This window comes from Macaca mulatta, chromosome 9 (genome assembly GCF_049350105.2).
Source record: "Macaca mulatta isolate MMU2019108-1 chromosome 9, T2T-MMU8v2.0, whole genome shotgun sequence".
Taxonomy (NCBI): domain Eukaryota; kingdom Metazoa; phylum Chordata; class Mammalia; order Primates; family Cercopithecidae; genus Macaca; species Macaca mulatta.
The window spans coordinates 107,930,812-107,945,485 of NC_133414.1; the positions used below are offsets into that span (position 1 = coordinate 107,930,812).

The 14,674-nt window shown below is 40.1% G+C and overlaps 1 protein-coding gene across 1 annotated transcript in view; it reads left to right on the forward strand.

Moving 5' to 3' along the window:
• CC2D2B (coiled-coil and C2 domain containing 2B) overlaps positions 1 to 14,674 on the forward strand; it is a 131,147-nt gene that overhangs the window by 15,095 nt on the left and 101,378 nt on the right. The window contains 4 exon segments of the mRNA XM_077946938.1: positions 2,346 to 2,406; positions 4,657 to 4,733; positions 5,116 to 5,181; positions 7,551 to 7,646. Coding sequence (XP_077803064.1) covers positions 2,346 to 2,406; positions 4,657 to 4,733; positions 5,116 to 5,181; positions 7,551 to 7,646 — 300 coding nt within the window.

Sequence of the window (14,674 nt, forward strand, 5' to 3'; positions counted from 1 at the left end):
AAGGACTATTTAGTGAGAAAATGATGAATCCTGCCAGGACTAGGTCTTCCCCTTCAGTGAAGCAGTTCCCTTCTGGCCTAGGGTGGGTTTAGAAATGCCACTGAAGGGCGAGGGCCTGGGGTCAGGGGTTTTAGGAATTTGTTTGGTGCTTTATTTTACTGGGGCTGAACTGGTACCCAGATTGCAAGACTAAGTCCTCTCTGCTTTTCCCCTTTCTTTCCTCAAGCAGAAGGGCTGTCTGCTCATGGGCACCACTGCCCCAGGCCAGTGGTGACTATACCCTGACTACCACTGATGTTTATTCAAGGCCCAAGGGGTTTTTAGTCAGCAGTTGGTGAGTCCTACCAAGCCTGGTTCTCTCCCATCAGAGCTGCAGGTTCCTTTCTGGCCCAGGATGGGTCTAGAAATGCCCTCCAAGAGCTAAGGTCTAGAATCAGGGACTTTAGGAGTCTGCTTGGTACACTTTATTTGACTGTGGCTGAGCTGGATACCCAAGTGTATTATTAGTCCATTCTCACACTGCTATAACAATACTACCCTTTAAAATGTAATTTATAAAGGAAAGAGGTTTAATTGACTCACAGTTCCGCATGCTTGGGAAGGCCTCAGGAAACTTAGAATCATGGTGGAAGGTGAAGGGGAAGCAAAGACCTTCACATGGTGGCAGGAGAGAGAAATGCAAGCAGGGGAAACACCAGACGCTTGCAAAACCATCTGATCTTGTGAAAACTCATTCACTATTATGAGAACAACGTGGGGGAAACCACCCCCATGATCCAATCACCTCCCACTAGGTCTCTCCCTCAGCACCTGGGGATTACAATTCAAGATGAGATTTGGGTGGGGACACAAAGCCTAACCATATCACCAAGTTGCAAGACAAAGTCATGTTTACTCTTCCTCCTCCTTTTCTCCAGCAGAAGGTGTCTCTCACTGTGGCCACCACAGGTGGAAATGTGCTGGGTCACACCTGAAGCCAACACAATACTGGGTCTTGCCCAAGGTCGTGGTGACTACAGACTGGCTACCACTGATGTTTATTCAAGGCCCAAGGGTTCTTTAGTCAGCAGGTGGTGAATCTGCCAGGATTGCAACCTTTCCTTCAGGGCAGTGGGTTCTCTTCTGGCCCAGTGTCGGTCTAAAAATGTTATCTGGGAGACAGTGCCAGGAGTGGGGGCTTTAGGACTCTGCTTGGTGCTTTATTTTACAATGGCTGAGCTGGTATCCAAGTTGCAAGACAAAGTACTCTTTGCTCTTCCCTCTTATCCTGGAGCTGTGAGCTGTACTGCCTGAAGTTGGGGGAGGGATGATGCAAGCACTCCCTTGGCCACCCCAGCTGGTGTCTCACTGGATCTTGTGCACCCTGAATCCACTGGCTGTGAGCCCTGCACAGTACCAGGACTTGCCGGGGAATTGCGGTCCTTGTGGACTAGACTGCCTTTCAAATTCATTAGGACCCCAGAGTGCTTTAGCCAATGATGGTGGGCCTAGCTGGAAGTCAGGTTCTGACTGCTGGGATGGACAATTCCCCTCTGGCTAGGGCTTGTCTAAATGCTCCCTCTGTGGGCACTGGCCAAATTCTGCCCTGTGTTGCTTTCCGCTATGTTAGGGGAGCAGGGAATTCCAATGCAAAGTGCCCCAATCACTTTGCTGTCCTTCTCCACAAGTGCATAGATTCTCTCTTCCTGCCACACTGCCTGACGATGAGAGAGACGTGGTATAGGCAATTCAAGATCGTCTTTCCTACTCTCTTCAGTACCTCTTTCCTTGATGTGATGTTAAAACTAGGCACTATGATTGCTCACCTGATTTTTGGGTCTTATGAAGGTGCTTCTTATGTGGATAGTTGTTCAATTTGTTGTTCCTGCAGTGCAGATGATTGCTGGAGGATTCTATTCAGCCATCTTGCTTTACCTCCTAAGAGAGAATAATTTCACTGTATATAAAGAGCTCATACAAATTGATAAAAAGGTGAAATTTAAGAAAGCAAGCAAAAATATGTGAACTGGCATTTTAAAGGAGACGATGTTCAAAGGACTGATGAATATTTGAAAAGATATGAGAATACATAATGATAATGAGAACACATAGACACAGGGCGGGGCATATCACACGCCTGTTGGAGGGTTGGGGGCTGGGGGAGGGATAGCATTGGGAGAAATACCTAATGTAAATGATGAGTTGATGGGTGCAGCAAACCAACATGGCACATGTATACCTATGTGACAAACCTGCGTGTTGTGCACATGTACCCTAGAACTTAAAGTATAATAATAATAATAATAATAAAAGATGTTCAATGACAAAACAAGATGCAAGTTTAACCCTCCCTGCTTTTTTTGCAGATGTCAGAAGAGATGGATAATGTTACAGCTGAAGAAATTACAGACAAGCATCTCCAAAAAGGTTCTCAATAAGTATACCATAACTCTGATACTCTTCATTTTTATTTTTAAAAGATGTAAATGATTAATCCTGTGCCAGGGTTTCAGCTGGGAACACAATTTCCTAAGGAATCAGTTTAAAGAGAAATTAAATGTCCTAAATAAAACAAGATGGGCATAAGGAAATACATAGAAAAGTCAATGGATGTAATAAAGCTGAATTTAATTTTCTTTTTGTCACTGCACACGTGGAGAGATTCCACTGGCGGTGAGACTGTTTTAGACCACAAAGATACTTAGGTGCAGAACCTGCTTCAGCAAACTTCAAATCTCAGGGAGAAAAATACATAAATAATGGTTGAGCTCTGGTTCATTCACCAAGCAAATATTTATTGAGCATGTATTATATGCCATCTGCCATTCTAAGTTATGGGAATAGAGTATAAACAAAACCAACTAGTCATTTTTAAATTTTACCAAGAAATACTGTGGTTAAACATGGAGATTCTCATGACCTATAGTTAGTTATTTAGCTTTATGCTTACCCTTTATTTCTACAAACTTCTCTGTAACCTTTAAGCACTCAAAGGCAGAGAATAGAAAAAGTAAAAAGCAAGGCAAAGTGATCAATAGATCCTTAATTTTTTACTGTACCTAGGGTATTGCATGATCTTGCATGATCTCTTTTATTCCATCCAGTGAAGGAGCAGAAAATAACACATGACTTGGAGTACACACAAGGGCTTCAGACTTTTTTTTTTTTTAAGAAACAGAGCCTTGCTCTGCTGCCTAAGGCTGGAGTGCAGTAGTGCAGTCATAGCTCACTGCGGCCTTAGACTTCTGGGCTCAAGCGATGGTCCCACCTCAGCCTCTCAAGTAGCTGGGACTACAGGCATGTATGTTAATTTTTTTTTTTTTTTTTTTTTTTTTGAGATGGAGTTTTGCTCTTGTTGCTCAGACTGGAGTGCAATGGCGCGATCTTGGCTCACCGCAATCTCCGCCTCCTGGGTTCAAGTGGTTCTCCTGCCTCAGCCTCCCGAGTAGCTGGGATTACAGGCATGTGCCACCATGCCCAGCTAATTTTGTATTTTTAATAGAGATGGAGTTTCTCCATGTTGGTCAGTCTGGTCTCAAACTCCTGACCTCAGGTGATCTGCCCACCTCGGCCTCCCAAAGTGCTGGGATTACAGGCGTGAGCCACTGTACCTTGCCCCTCAATTTTTTTTTGTAGAGACAGAGTCTTGCTATGTTGCCCAAGCTGGTCTCAAATTCCTGGCCTGAAGCAATCCTCCTGCCTTGGCCTCCCAAAATGCTGAGATTGCAGGCATAAGCCTTCTTTATACCCTATAAAACTTTCCTTTTCTCTAATAGTTGGAAAAAGCAGGGGTGAGAATTTTGTAATGATTTTACAAAACTAACATAATTAAAATGGGTATCCAGAGACTTATCGCTCTTCTTTTTTAGATTCCTCTCTTTTCGGTTTAATAAAATTGAAGTAACCAGGCTTTGATATTTGTGTATTAGTATACTCCACAGAGATGTCTCACAGATTTTTAAAATCTGAGCTTTGTTTTTGTTTTGTTTTGTTTTGTTTTTGGCCAAAGATGGGCTCTGGCCAGTAGCTGAGGAAGCAACAAAAGAAGGTGACAGAGACCTACTATGTACCCACAATAATTAAAAATTTAAAACAGAGGGCTGAGTGCCGTGGCTCATGCCTGTAATCCCAGCACTTTGGGAGGCTGAGGTGGGTGGATCACCTGAGGTCAGGAGTTTAAAACCATCCTGGCCAACATGGCGAAACCCCATCTCTACTAAAAATACAAAAAAGAAAGTTAGCCGGGTGCGGTGGCGCACGCCTGTAATCCCAGCTACTCGGGAGGCTGAGGCAGGAGAATCGCTTGAACCCGGGAGTGGGAGGTTGCAGCGAGCCAAGATGGTGCCATGGCACTCCGGCCTGGGTGACAAGAGCAAAACTCTGTCTCCAAAAAAAAAAAAAAAAGTTTAAAAAGAAAGTGACAGAGGATAGAAAAGTTGTCACAAAGAAAAACAAAAATCAGTGCTGAATGGGTGAAGGTATTTATTCCAGATGGAAAAGGGGAAAGGACATCTATTGGTCTTAGAGTCTAAGCTCTTGTAAGACAATAACCTAGTTTTCATAATTGTCATGGGGCTTAGAAATGCATGCAGTTAAAGAATTTAATAAATACTTTTGCTGCTATTGTTGTTTAATTATAATAAAGTGTCATAAACTCTTATGTTGGTTTCCTGATAGATTTAGATGCAGAAGAAAATCAAAATGTAGTAAAGACAATGAGAGGCAAAGTGAGAGAAAAGCTAAAAATTTCTAAGGTAATGCTTTTTAAAATTTCCTGTTTTCAAATTTACTATTTAAATGAGACATTTAGCACAGTAAAATTTTCTTTGTCGAAAGAGAGCTGAAATTCTGTGTTAATATAGCTCCTTAATTCCTAAAGGCTTCCTATATATATATATTTTCCTTTTGTCTCATAACATCCTTATAATGTGAAACCTAAAGCCAGGAAGAGCTAGGTGATTTGGTCATAGTAATTATAAATGATATTTCAGTATGTTTACTGGTATTTCATATACACATACCATACTTTTTAAAAGAAAAGCATTGCAAAGTATTGAAATTTATAAATTTTGGATAAAAGACTTATGAGCACCATTATGTCTATTTCTGAAAAGATTTATTTCTGTTGTGTTTCAGATTAATAAAGGTGAAAAATCTTCAATGGAGCAGCTCGTTGAGAGCAAAATATATCAAAGGTCCAAGGTGAATAACTTTTCTCTGTTTTTACTTTTTAAAACAGCTTTATGGAAATAGAGTTTACATAGCAAAACTTCACCCATTTGAAGTGTGTGACTCAATGATTTCTAGTAAATTTACAGAATTGTTTAATCAATCCCACAGTTTAATTTTTATCACCCAAAAAAGATTCCTCTTTATCAGTGATTGCCCATTTGCAATCACGCTCTATTCTTACTTGACATTACTTTTTATCCTAAAAAAAATTATAATAAAATATTGTTAAAAGATAAACTTAGGAACATTAACATTTTAAAGAGTTTATTTGAACAGACAACAATTCATGAATTGAGGAGTGCCAGTCTGCAGATGGTTAGGGCTCCACCGAAGGGGCATGCAGGGAAAGCTTTTAAACGGTGCATGCGGAAGTAAGGCAAAGAAAACATTGATTGACTAGAATGGAGCAGTAGCCTTAAAGTTCCTCGTTAGAGATTAGTTGGCAGTTTCTGATTGGTAAAACTAAAGTTTCATTTTCGTTGGATAGCGCCATTCACACTGAGTTGGGTTTTGGTTTGCTTACATAGGAACTCAGGGCCCTAGAGCTGCTTCCGTCTAATGGCCTCCCAATTAATTATTTTCACAATGTTATAGGTGATATCCAACTTACAGATTTTTAATGTGTAATCAATATTTGAAAAGTCAATGTGTAATCACATATTTGGAACTTGAAATGACAAAACAACTCATATTTTTAGAGAGTTATATTATTTAGAGTACAAGCTAAGTAGCTGTAACAAAAAGATTCAAAGTAAAGTGTTTTCATTAAGATAGAAGTTACCTTTTTCTCTAACATAACAAGTCAGTAATCGGGGCTGATAGGAAAGTTTTGCCATCTCCAGTATGTGGTTTCCATCTGTGAGTCCAATGGCAAAGCTCTAGTTTTCCATTTGCTAGCGAAAGGGAAGGGGGAAAGAAAGAATCAAAGGATTTTAGGTTGATCTTTTAGGGGACAAGACCAGCAAACTGCACATATCATTTCCACCAAATGAATGTGGAAGAAGTGTCTAGGTTCCACTATTAGAGATGGGAGAAAAGACTGTAAAGAGCAAGTAATAGTTTCTGCCACAAGCACCTAGAGTATATAACTGCACATTTTAAAATGCAAAGGTTTTTTTTTTTTTTTTAATTTTTCTTTAGCTCCTCCACAGAGCCCCTCTTAGGTACTTAATAAAAATTATTTTAATTAAATGTAAAGGTAAAAGCAGACTAAAAAGTGATGTTTATGTGCATGTTATTCACTTAACACATGAATTAAAACATGCCTGAATTGGATTTAATTTCACTACGAATAGTAAAAACTATAAAGAGTTAAAAAGTTTGTCAAGGTCAATCCATTGAGTATCAGGAAAAGGGATTAAAAGGAAGAGAAATTGACTTCTAAGAAACACAATCCCAGTTACCACACAGGGGTATCTGCTCAGGAAGCAGATTTAAGCAAGCGATTTTGAGATATGCAGAGATGATGGGGGGTAAAAGTATATACTGACAGTTCATATAAGCAGCACTGTTACAAGGTGAATAACTTTTAAGTTAATGTCATGCCTACATTGTAGGTACAAACAGAATATAAAGATAAGCTTTTATCTTATAAGATAAAATCTTATAATTTTATACTTTATAAAATTATATCTTATATAAAATTGTACCTTATAATTTTATAGTTTACATATTTTAAATTATTTGATTCCTAGAAACTATGAGTTTTACTTTTTATTATAGAATTGATTGCTTTCCCAAGCCTTCCTTAAAACAGTTCATTTTAATATATGTGTGTGAGAAAGAAGTGATGTGATTTATCAATTCAAAGAGTCAGACTTTACAAGAGTGAAAAATGAGAGCTTCTTTATCAGTGGGTTTACAACTAAGAATATACCACTTTTCAGACTTTCAATTGCTTCTAACTCCATGAAAGATTGTGGGCTGAGGTGGCAGTCTGTGTGTGTGTGTGTGTATGTGTGTGCGCACGTGCACACACGCGCACACCTTAACAGGACAGCACTAAAAACAAGGAGAAAAAAGAAAGCTCCACTGGAGCCAGCATTTTGGTCAAACTCTTTCCTCCCAGACTAGAGTGAGGAGATAGTTTGGGAAGATGAAGATTTTGGCTCTATATTCTGGCTTTTCTTGCAGTTACCAGAACATTAGAAACAGAACAAAAATAAAAAATTCATGAACCAAACAGACTCAAAGCTAAATATACCTTGATATTATCTGCCTTGGTGCTCCCTGTTCGCTAGCGAGGTAACAATTATGTTTACCCTATTACAGAAAAGTATTTCCTTTACTTATAAGCAGAAAAAGCATTTATTTCAACACTAAATACTGGTTTATCATAGTTGTCTCCACAGACCGAAGTCTCATTGGATGAAAGTCTTTCATTTTTCATTCTGAGTGGTGAAGAAGGTTCAGCTTTGGGCAAGTCTTCAGAGCAGGTTGGATTTATTATCTTCCCTCCCACCATCTCACTCTCAGGAAAAAATGATTCCTTATTAAAAGCGCAGAATGAAATACTTGGATGGGAGATGAAGTTTTATTATCATGCCTCTTCTTTTTGAATTGAGAAGCTGTTCATAATAATAAAACCTAGCATTTATTGAGTGCGCTCTGAATGCTCAGTGATTACTAAGTTTTTAACGTGGATTGTAGCATTCAATCCTCATCTTAACTCTGAGGCAGGCCTTATGCTTATCTTTACAGGTGACGAAAATCAGGCAAAGAGGGTTAAGCCTTGATAGAGCTAGAAAGTCTAGGCTGTCAGCTCAAAAGCTAATCCAATCCCAAGGCCTCTTCTAGTCAGTCTCTCTCAGTCCCCCTCAGACTGTGTAGTCTCCCTGTTTCTCTGGGGTTGCCCTTTCCTCCAGTCCTACTTAGCCTCACTGGTCTTCCCCATCTCCTCTTGACTTGTCTCCCTATCTGCTGTTTGTTCCTGGACACTTTCTTCTATCCCTCTGTACCTTCCAGTCTCCCCACAGTCTTCTTGAGCCCCCTGCTACCCAGTACCTCCTATTCCCAGTAGTTCTACATAATGTCTCTTGCCACCTCTTGGGCCCTCCAGATCGCTCAGGTCCCCTGTCAAGTCCCTCTGGGACCCCCATTTGCCTTTCTACTTCCACCTCCCAGTCCCTTCCAGTCACCTTTCTTTGCATTCTGCTCCAGTTCTTTCATTCTAATTTTGTTATTGTTGTTTTTCGCACAATTAAAAAAAAACTATTTTAAAATTTTGAACAAGTAAAACATACACAGTATAAAAACGTAATGCAGAAAGCCACAAGGAAGAAAATAAAAATCACCTGAAATCCCACTAACCTAAGATAGTCACTATTATCATTTTTTTCATACTTTTCTCTATGCTTAGCCCTGTACATGCACACACACAGTTTTTATTACTACTATACTTTAAGTTCTGGGATACTTGTGGTGAACGTGCAGGTTTGTTACATCGGTATACACATGCCATGGTGATTTGCTTGCACCCATCAACCCATCATCTCCATTAGGTATTCTTCTAATGCTATCCCTCCCCTAATCCCCCACCCCCTGACAGGCCCCAGTGTGTGATATTGCCCTCCCTGTGTCCATGTGTTCTCATTGTTCAGCTCCCACTTATGAGTGAGAACATGCGATGTTTGGTTTTCTGTTCCTGTGTTAGTTTCCTGAGAATGATGGTTTCCAGCTTCATCCAGGTCCCTGCAAAGGACATGAACTCCTCCTTTTTTATGTCTCCATAGTATTCCATGGTGTATATGTGCCACATTTTTTTTTTATTCGGTCTATCATTGATGGGTATTTGGGTTGTCCAAGTCTTTGCTATTGTGAACAGTGCTGCAGTAAACATAAACATGTGCATGTGTCTTTATAGTAGAATGATTTGTAATCCTTTGGGTATATACCCAGTAATGAGATTGCTTAGTCAATAATGGTATTTCTGGTTCTAGAACCTTGGGGAATTGCCGCAGTGTCTTCCACAATGGTAGAAGACACTCCCACCAACAGTGTAAAAGCGTTCCTATTTCTCTCTATGCTCTCCAGCATCTGTTGTTTCCTGACTTTTTAATGATCACCATTCTAACTGGTGTGAGATGGTATCTCATTGTGGGTTTAATTTGCGTTTCTCTAATGACCAGTGATGGTGAGCTTTTTTTTCATATGTTTGCTGGCTGCATAATGTCTTCTTTTGAGAAGTGTCTGTTCATATCCTTTGCCCACTTTTTGATGGGGTTGTTTTTGTCTTGTAAATTTGTTTAAGTTATTTGTAGATTCTGAATATCAACCCTTTGTCAGATGGATAGATTGCAAAAATTTTCTCCCATTATGTAGGTTGCCTGTTCACTCTGGTGATAGTTTCTTTTGCTGTGCAGAAGCTCTTTAGTTTAATTAGATCCCATTTGTCAATTTTGGTTTTTGTTGCCATTGCTTTCGTGTTTTAGTTATAAATCCTTTGCCCATGCCTATGTCCTGAATATTATTGCCTAGGTTTTCCTGTAGGGTTTTTATGGTTTTAGATCTTACATTTAAGTCTTTAATCCATCTTGAGTTAATTTTTGTATAAGGTGTAAGGAAGGGATCCAGTTTCAGTTTTCTGCATATGGCTAATCAGGTTTCCTAACACCATATATTAAATAGGGAATCCTTACCCCATTGCTTATTTTTGTCAGGTTTATCAAAGATCAGATGGTTGTAGATGTGTAGCGTTATTTCTGAGGCCTCTGTTCTGTTCCATTGGTCTATATATCTATTTTCATACCAGTACCATGCTGTTTGGTTACTGTAGCCTTGTAGTATAGTTTGAAGTCAGGTAACGTGATGCCTCCAACTTTTTTCTTTTTGCTTAGTATTGTCTTGGCTATACAGGCCCTTTTTTGGTTGCATATGAAATTTAAAGTATTTTTTTCTAATTCGGTGAAGAAAGTCAATGGTAGCTTGATGGGGATAGCATTGAATCTATAAATTACCTTGGGCAGTATGGCCATTTTCACGATATGATTCTTCCTATCCATGAGCATGGAATGTTCTTCCATTTGTTTGTGTCCTATTTTATTTCATTGAGCAGCGGTTTGTAGTTCTCCTTGAAGAGGTCCTTCACATCCCTTGTAAGTTGGATTCCTAGGTATTTTCTTCTCTCTGTAGCAATTGTGAATGGGAGTTCACTTGTGATTTGGCTCTCTGTTTGTCTATTATTGGTGCATAAGAATGCTTTTGATTTTTGCACATTGATTTTGTATCCTGAGACTTCGCTGAAGTTGCTTATCAGTTTACAGAGGTTTTGGGCTGAGACGATGGGGTTTTCTACATATACAATCATATCATCTGCGAACAGACAATTTGACTTCCTGTCTTCCTATTTTAATACCCTTTATTTCTTTCTCTTGCCTGATTTCCCTGGCCAGAACTTCCAATACTGTGTTGAATAGGAGTGGTGAGAGAGGGCATCCTTGTCTTGCGCCAGTTTTCAGAGGGAATGGTTCCAGCTTTTGCCCATTTAGTTTGATATTGCCTGTGGGTTTGTCATAAATAGCTCTTATTATTTTGAGATACGTTCCATCAATACCTAGTTTATTGGGAGTTTTTAGCATGAAAGGGTGTTGAATTTTATCAAAGGTCTTTTCTGCATCTATTGAGATAATCATGTGGTTTTTGTCATTGGTTCTGTTTACGTGATGGATTATGTTTATTGATTTGCGTATGTTGAAGCAGCCTTGCATCCCAGGGGTGAAGCGCACTGATCATCGTGGATAAGATTTTTGATGTGGTGCTGGACTTGGTTTGCCAATATTTTATTGAGGATTTTTGCATCGATGTTCATCAGGGATATTGGCCTGAAATTTTCATTTTTCGTTGTGTCTCTGACAGGTTTTGGTATCAGGATGATGCTGACCTCATAAAATGAGTTAGCAAGGAGTCCCTCCTTTTCTATTGTTTGGAATGGTTCCAGCTCCTCTTTGTACCTCTGGTAGAATTCGGCTGTGAATCTTTCTGGTTCTGGGCTTTTTATGGTTGGTAGGCTATTAATTATTGCCTCAGTTTCAGAACCTGTTGTTGGTCTATTCAGGGATTCGACTTCTTCCTGGTTTAGTCTTGGGAGGGTGTATGTGTCCAGGAATTTATCCATTTCTTCTAGATTTTCTAGTTTATTTGTGTAGAGGTGTTAATAGTGTTCTCTGATGGTAGTTTGTATTTCTGTGGGATCAGTGGTGACATCCCCTTCATCATTTTTATTGCATCTATTTGATTCTCTTCTCTTTTCTTCTTTATTAGTCTGGCTAGTGGTCTATTTTGTTAATCTTTTCAAAAAACCAGCTCCTGGATTCATTGATTTTTTGAAGGGTTTTTTGTGTCTCTTATCTTCTTCAGTTCTGCTTTGATCTTAGTTATTTCTTGTCTTCTGCTAGCTTTTGAATTTGTTTGCTCATGTTTCTCTGGTTCTTTTAATTGTGATGTTAAGGTATCAATTTTAGATCTTTCCTGCTTTCTCCTGTGGGCATCTTGTGCTATAAATTTCCCTCTAAACACTGCATTAGCTGTGTCTCAGAGATTCTGGTACATTGTGTCTTTGTTCTCTTTGGTTTCAAATAACTTTTTATTTCTGCCTTAATTTCGTTATTTACCCAGTAGTCATTCAGGAGCAGGTTGTTCAGTTTCCATGTAGTTGTGCAGTTGTGAGTGAGTTTCTTAATCCTGAGTTCTAATTTGATTTGCACTGTGGTCTGAGAGACTGTTATGATTTCCATTCTTTTGCATTTGCTGAGGAGTGTTTTACTTCCAATTATGTGGTCAATTTTAGAATAAGTGTGATGTGGTGCTGAGAAGAATGTATATTCTGTTGATTTGGGGTGGAGAGTTCTGAAGATGTCTGTTAGGTCCACTTGGTCCAGAGCTGAGTTCAAGTCCTGAATATCCTTGTTAATTTTCTGTCTCATTCATCTGTCTAATATTGACAGTTAGGTGTTAAGGTCTCCCACTATTATTCTGTGGGAGTCTAAGTCTCTTTGTAGGTCTCTAAGGACTTGCTTTATGAATCTGGGTGCCCCAGTGTTGGATGCATATATATATTTAGGATAGTTAACTCTTCTTGTTGCATCGATCCGTTACCATTATGTAATGTCCTTCTTTGTCTTTTTTCATCTTTGTTGGTTTAAAGTCTGTTTTATCAGAGACTAGGATGGCAACTCCTGCTTTTTTTTGCTTTCCATTTGCTTGGCAAATCTTCCTCCGTCCCTTTATTTTGAGCCTATGTGTGTCTTTCCATGTGAGATGGGTCTCCTGAATACAGCACACCAATGGGTCTTGACTCATTATCCAATTTGCCAGTCTGTATCTTTTAATTGGGGCATTTAGCCCATTTACATTTAAGGTTAATATTGTTATGTGTGAATTTGATCCTGTCATTATGATGCTAGATGGTTATTTTGCACATTAATTGATGCAGTTTCTTCATAGTGTCAATGGTCTTTACAATTTGGTATGTTTTTGCAGTGGCTGGCACTGGTTTTCCCTTTCCATATTTAGTGCTTTTTTCAGGAGCTCTTGTAAGTCAGGCCTGTGGTGACAAAATCTCTCAGCATTTGCTTGTCTGTAGAGGATTTTATTTCTCCTTCACTTATGAATTTTAGTTTGGCTGGATATGAAATTCTGGGTTGAAAATTCTTTTAAGAATGTTGAATATTGGCCCCCACTCTTTTCTGGCTTGTAGGGTTTCTGCATAGAGATCCACTGTTAGTCTGATAGGCTTCCCTTTGTGGGTAACCTGACCTTTCTCTCTGGCTGCCCTTAACATTTTTTCCTTCATTTCAACCTTGGTGAATCTGACGATTTTGTGCCTTGGGGTTGCTCTTCTCGAGGAGTATCTTGGTGGTATTCTCTGTGTTTCCTGAATTTGAATGTTGGCCTGTCTTGCTAAGTTGGAGAAGTTCTCTTGGATAATATCCTGAAGAGTGTTTTCCAACTTAGTTCCATTCTCCTCGTCACTTTCAGGTACACCAATCAAATGTTGGTTTGGTCTTTTCACATAGTCTCATATTTCTTGGAGGCTTTGTTTATTTCTTTTCATTCTTTTTTCTCTAATCTTGTCTTCATGCTTTATTTCATTAAGTTGACCTTCAATCTCTGGTATCCTTTCTTCTGCTTGATCGATTCAGCTATTGGTACTTTTGTATGCTTCATGAAGTTCTCGTGCTGTGTTTTTCAGCTCCATCAGGTCATTTATGTTCTTCTTTAAACTGGTTGTTCTAGTTAGCAATTCCTCTAACTTTTTTTCAAGGTTCTTAGCTTCCTTGCATTGGATTAGAACATGCGCCTTTAGCTCAGAGGAGTTTGTTATTACCCACCTTCTGAAGCCTACTTCTATCAATTCATCAAACTTATTCTCTGTCCAGTTTTGTTCCCTTGCTGGTGAGGAGTTGTGATCCTTTGGAGGAAAAGAAGCATTCTGGTTTTTGAAATTTTCCACCTTTTTCTGCTGTTTTTTCCTCATCTTCATGGATTTATCTACCTTTGGTCTTTGATGTTGGTGACCTTTGGACGGGGTTTCTGTGTGGATGTCCTTTTTGTTGATGTTGATGCTATTCCTTTCTGTTTGTTAGTTCTCCTTGTAAGAGACCCCTCTGCTGCAGGTCTGCTGGAGTTTGCTGTAGGTCCACTCCAGACCCTGATTGCCTGGGTATCACCAGTGGAGGCTACAGAACAGCAAAGATTGCTACCTATTCCTTCCTCTGGAAGCTTCATCCCAGAGGGGCACCCACCAGATGCCATGCCATCCGGAGCTTTCCTGGATGAGGTGTCTCTCGACCCCTGCTGGGAGGTGTCTCCCAGTCAGGAGACACAGCCGTCAGGGAACCACTTGAGGAGGGAGTCTGTCCCTTAGGAGAGCTTGTGCACTGTGCTGGGAGATCTGCTGCTGTCTTCAGGACTGGCAGGCAGGAATGTTTAAGTCTGCTGAAGCTGTGCCCACAGCTGCCCCAGGTGCTCTGTCCCAGGAGATGGGAGTTTTATCTATAAAACCCCCTGACCAGGGCTACTGCCTTTCTTTCAGAGATGCCCTGACCAGAGAGGAGGAGTCTAGAGAGGCAGTTTGGCTACAGCAGCTTTGCCAAGCTGCAGTGGGCTCCGCTCAGTTTGAACTTCCCCGTGGCTTTGTTTACACTGTAAGGGAAAAACCCACCTACTCAAGCATCAGTAATGGCAGGCGCCCCTTTCCTCACCAAGCTTCAGTGTCCCAGGTTGACTTCAGACTGCTGTGCTGGCAGTGAGAATTTCAAGCCAGTTGATCTTAGCTTGCTGGGCTCTGTCAGGATGAGATCCGCGAAGCTTGACTGCATGGCTCCCTGGCTTCAGCCCCCTTTCCAGGGGAGTGAATGGTTCTGTCTTGCTGGCGTTCCAGGCACCACTGGGGTATGAAAAGAAAAAAAAAAAAACCTCCTGCAGCTAGCTCAGTGTTTGCCCAAACAGCCGCCCAGTTTTTGTT